At 42.3% G+C, this 18,085-nt stretch overlaps 1 protein-coding gene across 4 annotated transcripts in view; it reads left to right on the top strand.

Moving 5' to 3' along the window:
* sema3b (sema domain, immunoglobulin domain (Ig), short basic domain, secreted, (semaphorin) 3B) overlaps positions 1-17,875 on the top strand; it is a 114,344-nt gene extending 96,469 nt beyond the window's left edge. For all 4 annotated transcript variants that reach the window (XM_058642802.1, XM_058642799.1, XM_058642803.1 and 1 more), the window contains 14 exons: positions 6,317-6,436; positions 7,057-7,150; positions 7,281-7,400; positions 7,540-7,682; positions 8,132-8,246; positions 10,069-10,138; positions 10,230-10,374; positions 11,618-11,837; positions 11,939-12,030; positions 12,185-12,226; positions 12,429-12,586; positions 12,697-12,752; positions 13,956-14,095; positions 14,181-17,875. In XM_058642802.1, the coding sequence (XP_058498785.1) occupies positions 6,317-6,436; positions 7,057-7,150; positions 7,281-7,400; positions 7,540-7,682; positions 8,132-8,246; positions 10,069-10,138; positions 10,230-10,374; positions 11,618-11,837; positions 11,939-12,030; positions 12,185-12,226; positions 12,429-12,586; positions 12,697-12,752; positions 13,956-14,095; positions 14,181-14,681 (2,016 nt within the window). In that variant the 3' untranslated portion in view covers positions 14,682-17,875. The remainder of the gene's footprint in view (positions 1-6,316; positions 6,437-7,056; positions 7,151-7,280; positions 7,401-7,539; positions 7,683-8,131; positions 8,247-10,068; positions 10,139-10,229; positions 10,375-11,617; positions 11,838-11,938; positions 12,031-12,184; positions 12,227-12,428; positions 12,587-12,696; positions 12,753-13,955; positions 14,096-14,180) is intronic.
* The last annotated feature ends 210 nt before the right edge of the window (positions 17,876-18,085 follow it).

Raw genomic sequence — 18,085 nt, 5'->3', positions numbered from 1 at the left:
TAAAAACACACAGACAATTATATAGGTGTGTGTTGTATAGTTGTAGGGAGACAGGAAGCATAACCTCCGGATATTATGCCATGTACACAGTGTTAAAATAGGACAGAGGAGCTTCTCGTGGAGGAAGTAAACTGTCCACTCCTACCCAACCCAACACAATGGTACCTTTTAATCCACTGGAGTCATGGGAGTCATCACAAGACACAAATACCACGTTGAAACACGTAATAATAGGTGCAACACTCCTACATTTGGACCTGCCCCACAGCATCTGTATGTTTAAAGTCCTATGTGACTGAGGCCGGCTCAGTTTGATGCTCAGACAAAGGCATTTGTGTTTTTCTTGCACTTCAGCGCTTTTATACAGGAAACACGTTTCCTGAAATGTAAGAAACTTTGTAATGAGGTTAGAATGATTTGAACGTGAGTAGCTTCTTGAAGTCTGCAGTCTGTCTCCCAGGTAAACATCTTATATCTCTAACACACTTAAAGCACAATAATCCGCTTATGGTTTCAAAATAAGATCTGGGATAGGGAAGAAATCTGATTACCAGCCCATGGCATACACATTACATCAGGTTGCAGTGTATATTTACACATTATTGAACATGGAACCAACTGCTGAGGTCACATGACCGATAATAAAGACAATAACTAAACTAACAAAGGAAGCACGTAAAAGAAATCCTACTAATATATGTAAAAAGATCAAGATAAAATAAATGCAAATTGTGAAATCAAATAAATATAACCCAGTTCCTTCTTGTCTGGTTGCTAAGTGAAGGAGTGACCTGACTGACAGCGGCATACATGGCCGCTGTTGATGGAGCTGCACGGCATGTTGCCGTAAATTCAAGGCAGACTGTCATTTTCCCAGCACAGTGCCAACATGTGCCACCCTGCTCCTTCACTTGATCCTTTGCATCAGTTGCCAACACAAAGTTCAAAAGCAAATCTTTCCATTTTGATCTGGATAAATGCACCATTAAGTTTCTAAGAATATGTCGGTGAAATGCTGCATGTGCTGATTATGTTTCTAAATGTGATGTGGATGGAGTGTGGGCAGAGCAGGCGTGGCTTCACTGACCAATATGTTGAGGCCACAAAGAGCCTATAGACCACCCAGGCTTATATCACACACAATAAGCTTACTACAAACTATACACTGTGTGTGTGTGTGTGTGTGTGTGTGTCCGTGTGTGTAGAGCATCAGCAGGTATGCTACAAATCTACCACAATATACTGTATTTATTATAGTTAATTATTCATGCTTGTGTGTGTATGACAGTGAATGTGTATAATTCTTAATGTCGCTATGTATCTAGTGTGTGTGTGTGTGTGTGTGTGTGTGTGTGTGTGTGTGTGAACGTCTTTTGTGAGTGTAAAACAAGCCCTTCGTCAGTGTGATTACACAGCTGTAGCAGACGCACAACGAACTCCATTCATAAAAACCTCCAGGCTCCAGTTTCACCTGAGCACAGTCTGAGTGTGTCTATGTGTGTATGTGGGGGGCTTTTCTGGCATAAACACTGACCTTGTCAGGACCAGTAGTTCCTCATGGAGACCAAAACCTGGTCCCAATGAGGCAGAACCTCGTTTCTGAGGAACTGGTTAAGTTTAGGGTGAAGATTGGAATTTTTGAATTATGGTTGAGTTAACCACTTTAGAGCATTTAGGCTGCTTTCCCCCCCATTACTATATTAAAATGAATATCAATGCTACAAGAATGTGCACTACGGAGTGTCTTATATCCTTTTTTTTCCCACCACAACAGATACCTTTGTGAAATTAGGAAATTCGTCACAGTTCATAGTTCGCTTGGCTAATTTTTATGAACAAAAATAGAAGAAAAGCAAGTATCACTACTCAAGTTCTCAACGGCACATAAGAACACGATAAATGCATTTATAAAGCCCGAAGATGTGACCTACTGTACAAACACACGCCCTCAGGATGTCCATATAAGGAGTGGTGTATTATTCCCACAGATCTGTGCTGCGTGAGCACTAAGGGTTAAGGTTAGGTTTAGCCATAAACTGGTTATTATATTATGGTTTGGGATAAGGCTTTGTTTAGGGTTGTCCAAATAAATGGAAGTCAATGCAGTGTTCTACGAAGAATAGCTGCTCAAACCTTTGTGCGTGTGCATCAGAGAGAGAGAGAGCGTAAATGTGTGTGGTTGAAAAGCAAGAGTAGCAGTGGGAGCTGGAGAAATCGGAGAAACTGCTCAAGAGGTTTTGAATAACAGGAGAGATTGAAAGAGAAGTAGATAAGAGAATAAAAGAGACATTTTGGTCAACGTTGAAGACAATTGAAGGCAAATGTTACATTGAAAGGAGTTTTGGAGTTTTCCCTCTGGTCAGTCCTTGGCTGCCTCTCTGGCCGTTTCAATGTTTTTTTTATTCTTTGTTAAACAGTCACTCCCATCTTATTCTTCTTGACATGTGGAATCAAAGTGAACTCACCCACTCACTGAGAGCTGAGCCGACCTCACACTGTTGACCCTAATTACAGGGAAGTGTGTTTCTCTGTAGGAAGAGGCCAACATCTATCTCCCCCACTGGATTTCTCGTCTCCCACTCTTTTTACTTCCTCGTAATCTCATAATATTTGTTCTGTGTAAAACATAAGTTTCTCATTTTGTTTAGATCCTCCTCAGTCCTTCATCTTCTCTACGTTCACTCCTCTCCGTCAAACAACTCCGGAAGAGTGGAACACTTTCCTTTTACACTAGCCTATCCACAGATGACCACATTATTACCTGCTGTACACTGGCAAGGAAGAAATGATTCTGTATACATAACTTTGAGGCATGTGACAGGCCTAACAGTTGCCCACATATAGACAAGTAATAAACACTTTATTACACACTCACACACACACACACCACCATCACATCAACCACAGGAAAGCCACCTCACGTGTACCCAGACACGCAAACACAAATACAGACTCATGTACATAAACACAGTCAGACAGTGGAGGTAAACAGACGAGAGTTGGGCCAGACGATCCCTCTGACTCAGCACTCGGATGGAGCGGGAGCCCTATTTAAACCTTTAAACAGAAATGATGGATTGTGTTTATGCTGTCATGTTAGGACCCACTTTGTCACTTTCTCTGTTGTCTACGACACATTAACTATCGGCCACTGTGAGGCTTGTCAGTGGATCTGGTTATTCATCGTGGATAGTCAAGATTTGCACAATTCAAAACCACTGTAAAGACACTGAATTATGGATGAAGTAAAGGCATATTATAAAAGTCATCAACCTCTTATTTAGGTACACCGGACACTTACATGTCTTGGTCGCATGAAAGGGTTGTTTGAGTTGGCATCAACAAGACATTTTCACCTGCCAAACTGCCACTCACTCACTCTCTGTAAACCCTAGAGATGGGTGTATAATGTACAGTATAATATATAATAGACCAGACCATCGTGTTTGCCGACGTGTTCAAAGTCACTTTAGACACCTTGCTTCTTCAATTTGATGCTCTGTATGAACTTCAGAAGGTCGTCTCGATCATCATCATCATCATCATGTCCTGCATGTGCCAAAATGCATTGAGATGCTGGCGTGTGATTGGCTGATCAGATTGAGGACTTGATGAGGTGCTCAGGAGCACAGGCCTAAACCCTTGAGCTGTGAGATCAAACTAGCACAACACTTGAAAACAGACTAATCTGCTCCTCTAAGTCTCCTCTGCTCGATTATACTCGACAATCCTGTACAATGGCTCAGCGAATGCTAAGGTCAGTCAGATATGAAGTTAGAAAGACCTGGAATATTTTTTTTACTCTATTGCCATTCAGGAAGCTAATTCAAGTCTCTAACAACACCTCACAGTGACGAAATGTGTTGCGAGTGGTTTCCTCAGTGATTGTAATGTATCTGCACACTTTGTAAAACATCAGAATCCAAGATTCTGTCCGTTTCAGGGTTAGGAAATGTCAGGGAAAAATATCAACGCTGTAACATTTCCTGTTTGAGAGGCAACCAAAGGCATTCCTGCGCCATTACAATGGGCTCAGGTTGTGTGGTTCATGGCTCTGTGTATTCAGTCAGAGGCTCTCATCCATTAACTTTATTAAGGATTCCTGGATTGCTTGAACTCTCAGACTTTAACACAGAAAACAGAGCAGAAAGAATGAAGTAAAGCTCCGTTCCTAGCCAGACATTTACAATGTTCCATTAAAATAACCTTCAATTTGTTGGGGAACATGAAAAAGAGGGAAATAAATCACACCTGGTAACACAGTTTGCAATAATTGTCATGGCTATTATACCCATAAGTGGGAACTGATATTAGAACCATAAGTATTATGTATACTATATATAAGTATTTCGCCAAAAGCTTTTATTAGACAGATTGACGAGGATGGACCGCAGAAGGAGCAGGAGGACAGAGAAGGGCTTCAATAATAAGTGGGTAGATCAGGTTAATCATCTCTAGAATTACGAAAAGAGAAAAAGGAAATTCCCAGTGGAACAATAGAGTTTTACAAGATGCAGGGGCAAGACCTGAAGCTCGGGCTGCCGTGAGGTCACAACCTGTGTTTTGCTCACCCATTCTTCTAATGAAGCAGTAGGAGGTCAAAGGTTGACCACTCAACCATTTAACTACACCCCCCCCGCCCCAGTGACCACTGGCATAATTCACCTCCCTTGCACTCTTCCATCTCTGGTCTTTTGGAGGTCTCTCTTTTCTCTTTTTGCCTTTTCTTTTCCAATTACTGTCTTTTATTTTTTGCTGACTCCTCGCCTTACTCCTGCCCTCTGACACACACACACACACACGATTAAACTGGGGAGGAGGAGGAGGAGGACACCCCCAAAAAAAGAGTCTGATTGAACATTGGCATGGTTATGTTTTTATTAGAGGAACTTGTTGGTGTTTGAAAGTGAGATTGAGGTTTGAGCTTGCGTGCGTGCAAGCTTTTGTGTGTTGTCTTCACCCACAGTGAAAATGTGTGTGTCAGACTACATGGTGAAGGCAAAGTGTATGTGTGTACCCACTTTCAAACAGAAGTCTCCTGTGTTTGTCTGTGGCTTAATCAGCAATTGATTGCTTGAACACCTTTTGCTTAAACACACGGACAGACACATACACACACACACAAACACACACAGACACACACCAACTAAAACTCCCTGGTGTTTTTCTAAGGATGAAAAGCAGGCCTTTGTTCTAAACCACTGGTCACTTGGTAAGAGAGAGAGAGAGTGTGTGTGTGTGTGTGTGTGTCAGGCCTAATGAGCCATAATTCCGCCTGTGTCCCTGCTTTCACAACATGGTCTCTCTGTCTGTCACCCCTTGGTCGAGGCTTAAAAGCGAAAGCACAGATGAGGATGAAAGATAATCTGATTAAAGAAAAAGTAATTGTTTCTGCTATTTATTTATTTTTAATAAACCCTTTCAAATAAGGACGACCCACAGTGGAATAACAGAGGAAGGTTATTAATAAAGTGGATCAAGTGCCAAATAATGTACAAGGTCATTTAGAGGTAAAATATTTACCAAATCAAATCAGGAAGGATCATCAAGTTTTGTATTATCCAGTTAATATAGGCACACCCACACATGTGGCTGTATATTAATAATCCCACTCTGTGGCTGATCAACAACACAGGACAAATAATACTGTTGATCAAACCAGTGGCCACGTGTCAAAATACCCTTTTTTGCTACAGGAAACAACAACCTAACATCAGCGTAAATGCTGGGAGAAAAAAACAACAGGAATTCGCATCATGGAATTACAGTGACCATAATGTCACTCACTGGTTTCTTTTATGACGGTCTCTTTGCTGGGAATCAGCCATTTTAATGACAGTGCTTACCTTTCTCCCTGTTATTTCAAAACAAGTTCAACCCTGACTGTGTCGTACTGGGGTATCATCAATGCATTCTGGGTTTTAAACGAGCCAGAGCCATTTTTTACCTCACCTGAACCATGGTAGGACATTGTTGCTTTAGAGATAGTAGGTAATAAAGCACACACACACACATATACTGGAAGCCTGGTATGTACCAGAGCATGAAGGCTCTCACACCAGTTGGTTGGAGGTGGAGCTGGGGACTCGACAGTGTTGTCACACGCAGACACAGGGAGAGAAGCTATGTGAAGAATGTACAGTTTGGTTAGGGCAATCTCTTTCCTCTGCTTCTGTCAGGTTAATGTACACTAACACTTTCTGACAGGGCAACAGATAAATTAGAATTTTCTGTAATCTGTGGCAGGTTTTCTTCTACAGGGTGACAACGTACATGTGAATTCTAGTGTTATCTGCATTGTTATTGTGTGTTTCAGTCTGACTGCGTGAACTATGTGAAGATTGTGCACCACTATAACCGCACCCACCTGTACGCCTGTGGAACTGGGGCCTTCCACCCTACATGTGCTTTTGTAGAGGTGGGACACAAAATGGAGGTGAGGAGAACACTGTGCAACACAAACGGCAACACTGCACCTACTTTTTCATAAAGATGTACGTGCATATTTGGATGAAATCGTAAAGGAATCACAACATGCTGTAAGGTACATAGACGCTTTAAATGTCTCTCCTAACATAGAGTTCAAAACCTTCATGGAGATTGAATTTGTTGCCAGAATGTTGGATAAGACTGTGTTTGCTCACTGTACTCATTTATTAATCATGGCAGTGCAGCTACACGACACAATATCTAAATCACTACCCCCCTTGTTTACTTTATTAGAACATAAACACAAGCCGAAACACACATTACAGCCTGTAGTCACATGTCTGAACATGTGAGTTTTAGTCTTCTGTCTTCTGTCAAATAACTGTTGTTATTGCTGTTGTTCACAATAAGTGAGAACACAGGCTGAAACATCTAAAAAACATAATGATATGTGGATTAAGATACGTACAAGATCTGAGACTTGAGGAGAGGATGACCACCACACGTTAAGATGGATGAGGAAGGCAGGATTGCTCATGCTTTAACAGCTTTGTATAACAGTATGTTGATTGTTCTTTACGTGAGCACACCTTAAATACATGTTCCTCTGTCTTCTCTCTCCACCAGGACCACGTGTTCCGGATCGACCCCTCTCAGGTGGAGGACGGGAAAGGAAAGAGTCCGTATGATCCACGCCACAATGCTGCCTCTGTGCTGATTGGTAAATGAACTAATGAACATCGGTGTAAACTTATTACATCTATTTACAAGAGGATGATATTTTCAAGTTATCACCACTGATTCAGCCCTCAAGAACAATCAATAAGCTATTGATTAATTCTGTCTCCTAGGTGATGAGCTGTATGCTGGCGTGGCCACAGACCTAATGGGGCGTGACTTTACCATCTTCAGAAGCCTGGGGAAAGGCCCCTCTATCCGCACTGAACAGCATGACTCACGTTGGCTCAATGGTGTGTGTTTATGGCTTTTGTACAGGAAGAGGCATCGACTCTTGTTTCACTTGAGTTCACACGTTTCACTAATGTGCTGCGACGTGGAGAAAAGACTTGTATAACATGACGGCCCCTCTTTTTTTTTTATGTTCACCAGAACCAAAGTTTGTTGGTTCCTTCTGGGTGCCAGAAAGTGAAAACCCCGATGATGACAAGATATTTTTCTTCTTCCGCGAGACTGCGGTCGAGGCCCAGGGACTTGGAAAATCCACCTACTCCCGCATCGGACAACTCTGCAGGGTGAGACGTTATTTCGTCATTGATTTAAGTTTGGCCGCACATATAGTGTAGTGGATAGCTCGCTTGCCTTTGCAGCAAGAAGACCCAGATTTGCCTTTCTGCATGGAGTTTGCATGTTCTCCCCTTTTGTGGCCTTTCTCTGGCTTCTCTGCTTTCCTCTCACAGTCCGATAACATGCAGATTTGGGGATTAGGCGAATTGGACACTCTAAATTGACCGTAGGTGTGAGGGTGGATGGTTGTTTGTCTCTGTGTGGCCCTGTGATGGACTGGAGACCTGTCCAGGGTGTCCCCCGTCTTTCCCATGTCAGCTGGAGGATAAAGTGGTAGAAAATGAAAGATTTAAGCTAACATTTAACAGGCCCAGTGAATCTATTTTAAACATACAGTAACACTGGTGAAACATCCTTGATCTGTTGAATGACTCTTGACTCTTACGTGTTGAATCAGAATGACATGGGCGGTCAGCGGAGTCTGGTCAACAAGTGGACAACATTCCTCAAGACCCGTCTCATCTGCTCGGTACCAGGGGCGGATGGCAGCGACACGTACTTTGACGAGCTGCGTAAGTTCACTGTGCACTGAGTCACTCGGACACAGATACTTGTCTGTGGCAAGTCTTTCATGGCTAAACTGATGTATGGATATAAATATTCTGTAATATCACTTGTGTTTGGAGTAAAGGCTCTGCAGGAGATTCAAATTAAAGTAGTCAGTGGTGTCGGGTTGCCCACTTCTGGCTTCACTCAGACCTCAAAGTGATGCGGTAATGTGCGGTGAACTTTAATATCAACTCAAATAACAAAGCAGCAACATTGGTCAAGGTTTCATGGTTACTGTCCTCTTGCCAATTGAAACAATTTTGCAGTACGACACAGTTATCTGATTCCTTCAAGGTTAGAAAGAGTGAAACGGAGAGTTGCCAATTTTCCAACCTTGCTTTGTTGGATTTTTACACAGAAGCAAAGGGAGAGAATGCTGAGGACAGCATAATGAGGGATCCAGGGTTTTTGACCACAATTGTAGATTACCATGTAGCCCTGCATTCCTGCAGACCTGGAGAAAGCATGATTGAGAGATTAATTGGTAATTGATTCGAGCCTCATCCAAAGCCAGTGTTTTTACTGTGGGTTCAAAGTAAGTTTCAGGCTCTGTCTCTGGTGAGTCTCCACACAACAAAAAAACAATAATTTATTTTCATTTGACAGGATCCAGAGGCAAGGTTAAAAGTCTTAAGATTGTGGATTGTGGGCAGAGGTCATAGGAGACGTTTTATGATAGGGAAAAGGTCATTTTACTCAAAAGCGGACAAATATATATACATTAACAAAGAGACAAATCTGCTTCAGCCTTTCTGTGCAATTTCCTTTTAAAGTTGACTTCATATGCAGTACTGTGCAAATATTTTTATAGATTTGTTCATACAGTATAATGATTTCCCGTGACCTATGATTACACTTGAACAATTGCACAAAAAAAGGTTCTTTGACACCGGGTTTATTCACGACATACTTGAGCATCACAGACACGTTGTTTGAGTTAAAGTCACTGACAAACCAACTTTGAGTCACATCCTTTCAACCCAAACGCCAATTATCACAGACTTTGACGGACAGAAAAACAACAAAGCTGGTGGTGCCTCAAGACCGTTGCACAATACTGTAGTAAAAATCAGAATTTATGTTTGTTCGTTTGTAAACAAGGTTATAAAAGGATATTTTAACAATCAGATGAAATCCTTATACAACAAGTCTATTAAAACACTTAATGATAATGTAACAGCGTAAAAACCTGCAGTCCTGTGATTTGCTCAGCAGCTGCAGCAGTTTCAGCTCTCCTGATGCTCGTGATTGATCTCCGTGGGCTCCTGATATAATTTGTGTATTAGCCTGTGACACAGTGAAAGGGGAATGAAGTGAAAATATTTGTCCAGACTCTCACCTGACCTTAGGCTACATCTGTCCATCACTCTACATCACATGAACAATGAGTCTTTTATCTTGACCAGGAGCGTTCTTGCCTATACCTGAGGCCAAACCACTATAAGCGACAGCCCTCTAAAAATGTGTGTGTAGATCCAAAGCATTTTAAATTAAACTGCAGTGTTCCGGTCATTACAGGCCTGAAATGTATCTTCTTTGTGGAAAATGACTAAATGACAGACATTATACAAATATTCTTTTCTTTTTTTTTTGTTTTACACACCACTGCACAAGGCAATAGAGGATTTAGTTCCATGTCATGACCCTTAGTTATCAGAAAAATGTGTCTTTACAATAGTTAGACATGGCTATAGGGCTTTGTTTATCTTTCGCTCAACCTTTGACCCCTGGACTACCACCACCTGACCTGAATGTGTGTGTGTGTGTGTGTGTGTCCGTCCCCAGGCGATGTGTTCCTGTTGCAGACGAGGGACAGAAAGAACCCTCTGGTCTACACGGTCTTCTCTACTTCCAGGTCAGAGTCTATTCATCATTAGTGTGTGTGTGTGTGTGTGTGTGTGTGTGGTTTGACATATCTAACCCAGCTCCCCCATGTCCCCCAGCAGCAGTGTATTTAAAGGCTCAGCTGTGTGCCTCTATTCCATGAATGACATCCGGAGGGCCTTCCTGGGGCCCTTTGCTCACAAAGAGGGGCCCAACTACCAGTGGGTCCCCTTCCAGGGAAAAGTGCCTTATCCCCGCCCAGGAATGGTATGTTAATAACAGTAAAGACTCACCAGTGGATTAACCATAAAGGGTATTTATTCATGTGCACGGTCAAAGGTGTTATGCTTCTCGCATATGTAGCTCTTTCCATTTCATGAAAATACACAATCATATTATTAAATATGATACGTTTATGATATGCTTACATAAATGGTAACCTGTGAATGAGCAATGTTTTGATTAGAAATATCATTATTTACATCATATAGAGTATAATCTATGATCACAATAATACTTTGGCACACTGAACATTTCATTGCATATTTACATCTCATCCCATGTAATGTCTATATCACAACTGCAGTTTCTGTAAGACCTAATTTCATCCAAAAGCTCCCCCTCATACCCCTCATCAATGAGTGCTTATTAAGGCCCTTACATTCTGCTAAGCACACAAACATAGTGTCAGCAGATTTGTTATGCGGAGCTTCGGCTGTTGCGACCACAGCAAAACAATCCCCATTGTATGACTGCAGAATAATAATTGTTCTTGGCCCACAGTAAACCCTCTGTAACCAGATTTAAAAAAAAGAAGACTTTCAAGTGAATTATACAAAACTGCATTTAAATGAGAGTTAGTGGTTAAAATGACCGGATCAAATGTTTTTCACTTCATGAGAACTGTTGGATTAAAACGTACTAATGCCCTGCAATTCTCTAAAGTAGGCTACAAGGGAAAATAGTTTGATTCAAACTTAAGGAAAAAGAAGCATAAATAATGCAGGAGGCCACCAATTATTTCAGCAAAATTACATTATCTTGGAATGAAGGACCAGGACTGGAATTTTAATTAGAGAGGGAAGCTGGACTTTGACCTGGAGAAAATCTCTCTCACGTCCCTGTGACCCATCACACCATAATCACCTCTCTGTGGCTTTGTGTACTTCAGGCCAACGGACGGGTTGTCAAGTCAGACGTTTCATTCCACAAAACAAATTTACCCATCAATAAGAGTCACTGTGAAATGAGATGAGTCCAAACATCACAAAGAGCCTCTGGTTGTGTCAAAAGTGACCGTGAATCCTTTACAGTAGAAATGGATTGGATGGATTATCACCTTTCTGTATTTAACAGCAGTTAAATCCTTGAATGCATAAATGCCAGAACAAAGTCCTTTGTAATTGATTACCACAGTTCAACGGAAAATACACCTCAAGTGTAATAACAAAAAAACACTTTAATCATCATTCTTCTTTGAATTAAACCGTCATGTATTGTCTCCCTTTAGTGTCCCAGCAAGACATTTGGCAGCTTTGAATCCACTAAAGGTTTCCCGGATGACGTGATCCAGTTTGCCCGTCACCATCCTCTGATGTATAATCCGGTCTATCCTATGAGCCGACGGCCCATCTTCGTCAGAACTAACGTGGACTACAGCTTCACACAGATCGCTGTGGACAGAGTCAACGCCGCCGATGGACAGTACGATGTCATGTTTATTGGCACAGGTGAATGACTTGCTGTCAGACTCGCTCTTTGCAGTTAAACGTAAAAAAAACTAATAATAATGAAACAACACCATAAAAACTGTTGCGATCTGTTGTTTCAGACAAAGGGACCGTTCTTAAAGTCATCAATGTCCCCAAGGAAAGCTGGAACAATATGGAGGAACTTCTACTGGAAGAGCTGGAGGTTTTCAAAGTAAGACGATTTCTATGTATATACATATTTCTATATATATATACGTATATACGTATATAAGCATTGTCAATTTTCACGTCATCATTTTGCTCCATAATAACAGATGACAGACATATACTGTAGTATAATGTGATGTTCCTCCTCTGCTCCCCAGGATGCATCGTCTATCAACAACATGCAGATCTCCTCAAAACGAGTAAGTCTCTTATATAGGATAAATGAATAAATAAAAAGCTATAATCATTCAAATTACAGCCTATACTAAATATACTCTTGTACATGTATAGCTTAAATGATCTATTTTAGCAAATGCTACTTGCACAGAAAGCCTGGTTGTCGTATTTAAACTTAATTTAACTCTTTTAAATCATATCCCTCCAACCTCTGTCGCTTCACAGCAACAGCTGTATGTCGGCTCTGACACCGGCATAGCCCAGGTTCCCCTCCACCGCTGCAGTGTGTATGGGAAAGTCTGTGCTGAGTGCTGCCTGGCCAGAGACCCGTACTGTGCCTGGGATGGAACGTCCTGCACTCGCTATCTGCCCAACACCAAGAGGTCTGTGATATACAAACTGACGGCGCACGTGCGATGAGCAAAATGAAACAACAACAAATAGTTCGCAGATAACCGACCAATCATCAAATTACTGAATGTCCATTTTACAGGCGCTTCCGTCGTCAGGATGTGAGGAACGGAGACCCCAACACTCTCTGCTCTGGAGGTAAGATTCCCGTCCAGTATGATTAAGAACTCCCATGTGTTCAATTACAAATCCATGATATCTTTGGACACTCTCAAGTGTATCTTGTATATGCATCAGGAGACCTATTGTTAGTCTATTGCTTAGTCTACAAATGGAACCATAAAAGCGTTGGATGCTTTGATCTTCCGGCGCTGCTGGTTGGCCATTGTTGAGTTGAAGCAGAGGTATGCTCAATAAATAAGAACAAAACTTCACTCAGCTCCTGCTCTGATTCACTGAGACTCTTGGCATTTGACATCTCACTGTCCCCACGGCAAAGAATCCTGAAATCCTTCCACCCTTCACCTCTGCTGACCCCCTGTCCACCCAGACCACAATAGCCACATTCTGTTGCTATCTGTCTTTCTGCCACATAACTGAATCAGGATAATCGCTCAAACTGAAGGAGCTCCTGGGTAATGCGATTACATCATGTGGCATGTGGGAGCAGGTTGTGTAAAGCTAATGAAGGTCAGAGTAATTGTGTGATACTGCGATAAGAGTGGCATTGCCCAAAAGCCGTGGTCAGCAATCTGTTTGGCACCTCTCGTGCCATTGTTTCCCAGTAATCTGTTTCATGCTGCTGGTTAGGAAAGTTTAAGTTTCTTTGACGCCTGAGAATGCTCGCTCGCACCGATGATTGAAATTCAGATTTGGGTTGCGAGTGATGAGGTTTTGTGGTGACACACTCCTGCCAGTACAATCAAAGCCCTTGTTTGACATTAAACATCAAACACATGTTGGAGTTAACCCTCACAAGTACTGACACATCCTCACTGCTGCTGCACAGGATGCTGTCATTATGTGCGAGTGTACTGAACTCTCCCGTCAGTGCCCTCGCAAAGGCTGTCATTAATCACTGTTGACTAAGACTCCATGTTAACCTATGACATATTTGTCCTGTGAAGCCAGAGCATAAATAAACACGTTCGGTTTCATCATTGAATCGCTGAAGTGATTATAGATCAGGAGGTGTGTTTCAAAGTAGGCTTGGTGTTCTATCATTTCTTTTGGATGTCACTTTGTCCTTATTCGGTCTTCTACACCTAAATCTCATGACCTTTCATGTCTTGTCCTGTCCTTTGCTTTTTAATTGCTTATTTATTTGTTGCCTCCTGTGAGTTCAAGTGCTGAAGTAAAGCGATCACACCGTGATGTTTGTGCCTCTGCTGCCCTCTGCAGATCACCATAAGCACCGCGTGACAGAGAGGAAGTTGTATGGAGTTGAGGGAAGCAGCACTTTCTTGGAGTGTATCCCCAAATCCCTTCAGGCCAAAGTTACGTGGACCTTCCAGAAACATTCACAGAACCCACGAGAAGAGGTGAGCCGACTGAAGAGAGCTGTACTCCCGATTTATCCATCGGCTTCTTCATTTCATTTCATTTATTGCTACTTCTGTTTTCCAGGTACGTCTAGATGACCGCATCCTTCAGACCGACAGAGGTCTTCTGATCCGCCGAGTCCTAAAGAGAGACATCGGCATCTACCAGTGCCACGCCATGGAATACGGTTTCACCCAGACTTTGCTCGGTATCACCTTGGAAGTTGTGCCCTCAATGTCTTCCTCAGTCTCCAATCTACCCTCCGATGCACAGGTCCGCAGTGGAGGCGGGCCAGCAGTGACCAATCAAAAGCTTTGGTACCGGGACTTCATGCAACTGGTGGATCACCCTAACCTGAGCACCGTCGACCAGATCTGTGAGCAAGTGTGGGCGCGCAAGAACGCGGGCAGCGATCCGGTCGATAAGGTATTTCCCGCCCCAGCAAAGGACGGCCTCTCTGCGGGTCCCGCCGTCCGCCCAGCGAACAAGAAGTGGAAGCACCTGCAGGAGATCAGGAAGGGGAGAAACCGCCGGACCCACGACGGGAAACCTAACCCTCGTGCACCGCGCAGCGCAGGGGAGTAACAACGCAGAGGAAGAGACGGAGAGGTAAAAAAGAATGACTGATACAGGAAGGAAGGAGGCGTATGACAGAACGAGACTGAGAACTTCTGGAGGTGTTCACCCACACACACACACACACACACACACACACATACATACACCTCCTCCATTGTGTATATTTCTCTATGGATGCCCCCCAGTATATTGTACACCTGTCCCCGACTCATCACCCCACCGGTCAGCCCCTGCATGTGCTGCCTTATTGCCCAATTCACTAGAATAGTTGAAACAGATACGTGAAAAGTAAACCCGACGCTACTGTGGGCGGTGCACTTAACACTCACCTGTCGTTCCCTTTGACACTGACTGTAGGAGGAGGGTGGGTTTGCCGTTTGTCAGCTACACGTGATATGTACATAGCAGGTCACACAGTGTGGACACCAACTCTCTGGGCGACACCACTTGGGGGGGCGGAAAGAAAACCTCCAAACAAAAACAAATCAACTCCAAGTTTTCAAAAATGAAGCCTTCACATGGCGTTTCCTGCCTGAAGATTTGATACCTGTGTACATGGACTCGAGTGTTTTGCTCGACGGGAAAGAATGGAGAAATGTGACGACTGGGATATACTGCGAAAGAATGGTCTCGAACTGGAAAACACACAAAAACACATCCTTTAACGTTATTCCTACATAGACAGATGCATCGATCGACTTCCTGTGGTGCTCCTGGTGCACATACTTTCACCGGCCTCACTCTTCACGTGTCTGTGTGTGTGTGTGTGTGTGTGCGTGTGTGCACAGATGAGGCGTGAGATGCCAACAGTGTGGGTGCAGCCTGTGGAATAAATCAGCATGATGCCGTACTGATTATACTACATAGCATGTTTCTTAGTGGTTTCCTTAGGCACACTGAGGCTTGTTGCAGCAAAAATAAATCACAGAGTACAATGCAGTTATGGTTAGAGAGTAGTTGAATCTGGCCAGATATGATTATATTGCTTCACTGGTCCAAACCACTAGAGAATGAGGGGGTGGAAAAAAACTACTGGCATTCCATGATGTGAGAGAAAGATGAGATGTTTACAGTGCACAGACAAAGCTGGAGCTCAAAGAAAGTCTCTCTCTCTCTCTCTCTGAAGGCCCCGTAACGTCCCTGTCAGACCTGAGTACACCTACACACGTTTGAGTTATGTTTTACGTGGCTTTGTTAACACATACAGTACATAAATATTTTTTAAGTATAAAGAGTTTTGACATGACCCAAAACCCTTGCTATAAGATTTATTATTTATTGAGTTTTATTTGATTGTGTTCAGTGTGTTGTGTATTAATATTAAGGAGATACATGAACACAGAAGTTTAGATGGAGAGCGTTAAAACAGCGAGGAGGAGGAGGAGGAGGAGGAGGAGGAGGAAAGATCTTTAGTGGACTTCACATATGACAACCCATGTTTCGGGGATTCAGTACAGTATATATTTTAGCATATTTATGAGTGAAAATATGTTGTTTTTTTCTTTTATTCTAAGTGGTACTTTTACTTCTCGCTCTTTTACACTGTTCTTCCGTTTGTTTGTGATAAATACATAGTGTATATGCAAATGTTATGAAATGTCATTAGCTCCTTAATTCAGCACAGATCCATGTACACACAACAACAACAACAACAGAACTGCATCACCCGCAATAGTAGAGAAAAAAAAGATGAACTTCCGTCTGACTTTATACACTGTTGTCATCACTTTTTCAGTAATCAACACCATTTTAATTGTTTGCTGCTCAACAGTGTCATCTCTTCCTAAAGGACAGTTAGTACAATAAGGTCTTCCTTCCGTCTGTCTGTCTGTCTGTCTGTCTCATGTACGGTATCTATCTGTGTATTATCTGTAAAGAAACTTTGTCAGTTGGTTGTCTGTGCTAACATGGTGTGTGTGTGTGTGTGTGTGTGTGTAGCCTGCCCCCTAGTGTCCGTTGTGCGTACAAGCTCAGACAAAGAGCCGACCTGTGGGACCATACTTTGTGTGATATCATTGTCCCTCGACGTGATAGAAAAAATAAACCACTCGTGTATGTGTTTTGCGTTCATGAAATCTCAACATGATTTCACTCTTTGATATGCGGTCCAATTTGTGCTGCTACCATAAATATCCCGAAAAGCAAGATTTCCCACTATACTCGCAACAGAAATGTATTTTTTAAAAATAGTATTCTCAATTCTACAGTACGTCTTTGGGTGAAAGCAGCACAAACTAGGTCTGTGTGGGGGATTTGTAGATGTATGGAATCATTGTGGTTATTTATGTACCTTCTTCTTTACAGAGATGTAATTAATTCATTCAAGAAAACAGCACGGACTGGACTCACTGACACCTGTAAAGTGGACACGTTTCCAGAGCAGCAGATGTTGGGTTTAGGTCTACTAATACGCTAAAATGGAGATTAAAAGTAATTAGTTGTGTACATAGCCTTTTTTAGAATGGTAGTGATGTCAGACTTGACCGAGTCTCCCTCTCACGCCAGCTGTCGTTTCCTCGTCTTTTAAAATTGCATGACCGATGTTAGTGGCTGAACATGTTTGACAATGGTGTGGTGGCAAGAAAGAGCAAAAGAAAGAAAGCACAATGTTGAAAATGATTATTATTATTATTATTATTATGATGATGATTATTATTATTCCTATGTATTTATGTGCAAAGATAAGCTGGTACGCTGGGGTGGATTTTTATTTTTCTTATTAATGTAGAAATACGTCTGTATTGTTCATGTTCTGCTGAAAAATGGCTCATCCTCAATGTTTTGTACATTTTGGCCAATGAGGAAACTCCTCCTGAACAGTGTCCCAATGAGAGCTTCTGCTGTTCACACTCGGCCCTCCAATAAACACTCCTGTTGTATCCCAGGCCATGTGACGCACCCCTGTACAACAGCACAAGGAGAGGCTTGTGTAAGTGTGTGTGTGTGAGAAAGAAATGTGTGCTTGTGATTTATATGTGTGTGTGTGTGTGTGTGAGAGAGAGAGAGAGAGTTTTAGGGGAAAGCAGAGCTCTGTATATAAAGGCAAAAGAACAGTAGCATGCATGTGTAGAGAGAGCAGTGTCGGTGAAAGTTCATAAGGTCAAGGCCAAAGTTAACATGGTGCACTGTCATTCTCCCAGAGGTCTTTGTGAAGAGTCATGTTTTTGATTAACACAATAAAATATGCAGTTACTTTAAAACGAACGTGCCGATCTGTTTGATGACAAAAAAAAGGACGTGTATGAAACAGCTTCGTGTTATCTATCTATCTCTCTGTCGCACGCCTCTCGATGTGTTTCAAAGGTCATGCTTTGATTCATGAAGTGGAACGTGGAACAATTGATTGTTATCATGACACTGACAGGGACAAGTTTTCATCACTTCATTCATATTCTACTGGGTCGTGCGGG

Source organism: Solea solea, chromosome 11 (genome assembly GCF_958295425.1).
Source record: "Solea solea chromosome 11, fSolSol10.1, whole genome shotgun sequence".
In the NCBI taxonomy this organism is placed as follows: domain Eukaryota; kingdom Metazoa; phylum Chordata; class Actinopteri; order Pleuronectiformes; family Soleidae; genus Solea; species Solea solea.
Note: the sequence above shows the minus strand (reverse complement) of the source record. Positions and strands in the feature narration are given on the sequence as shown.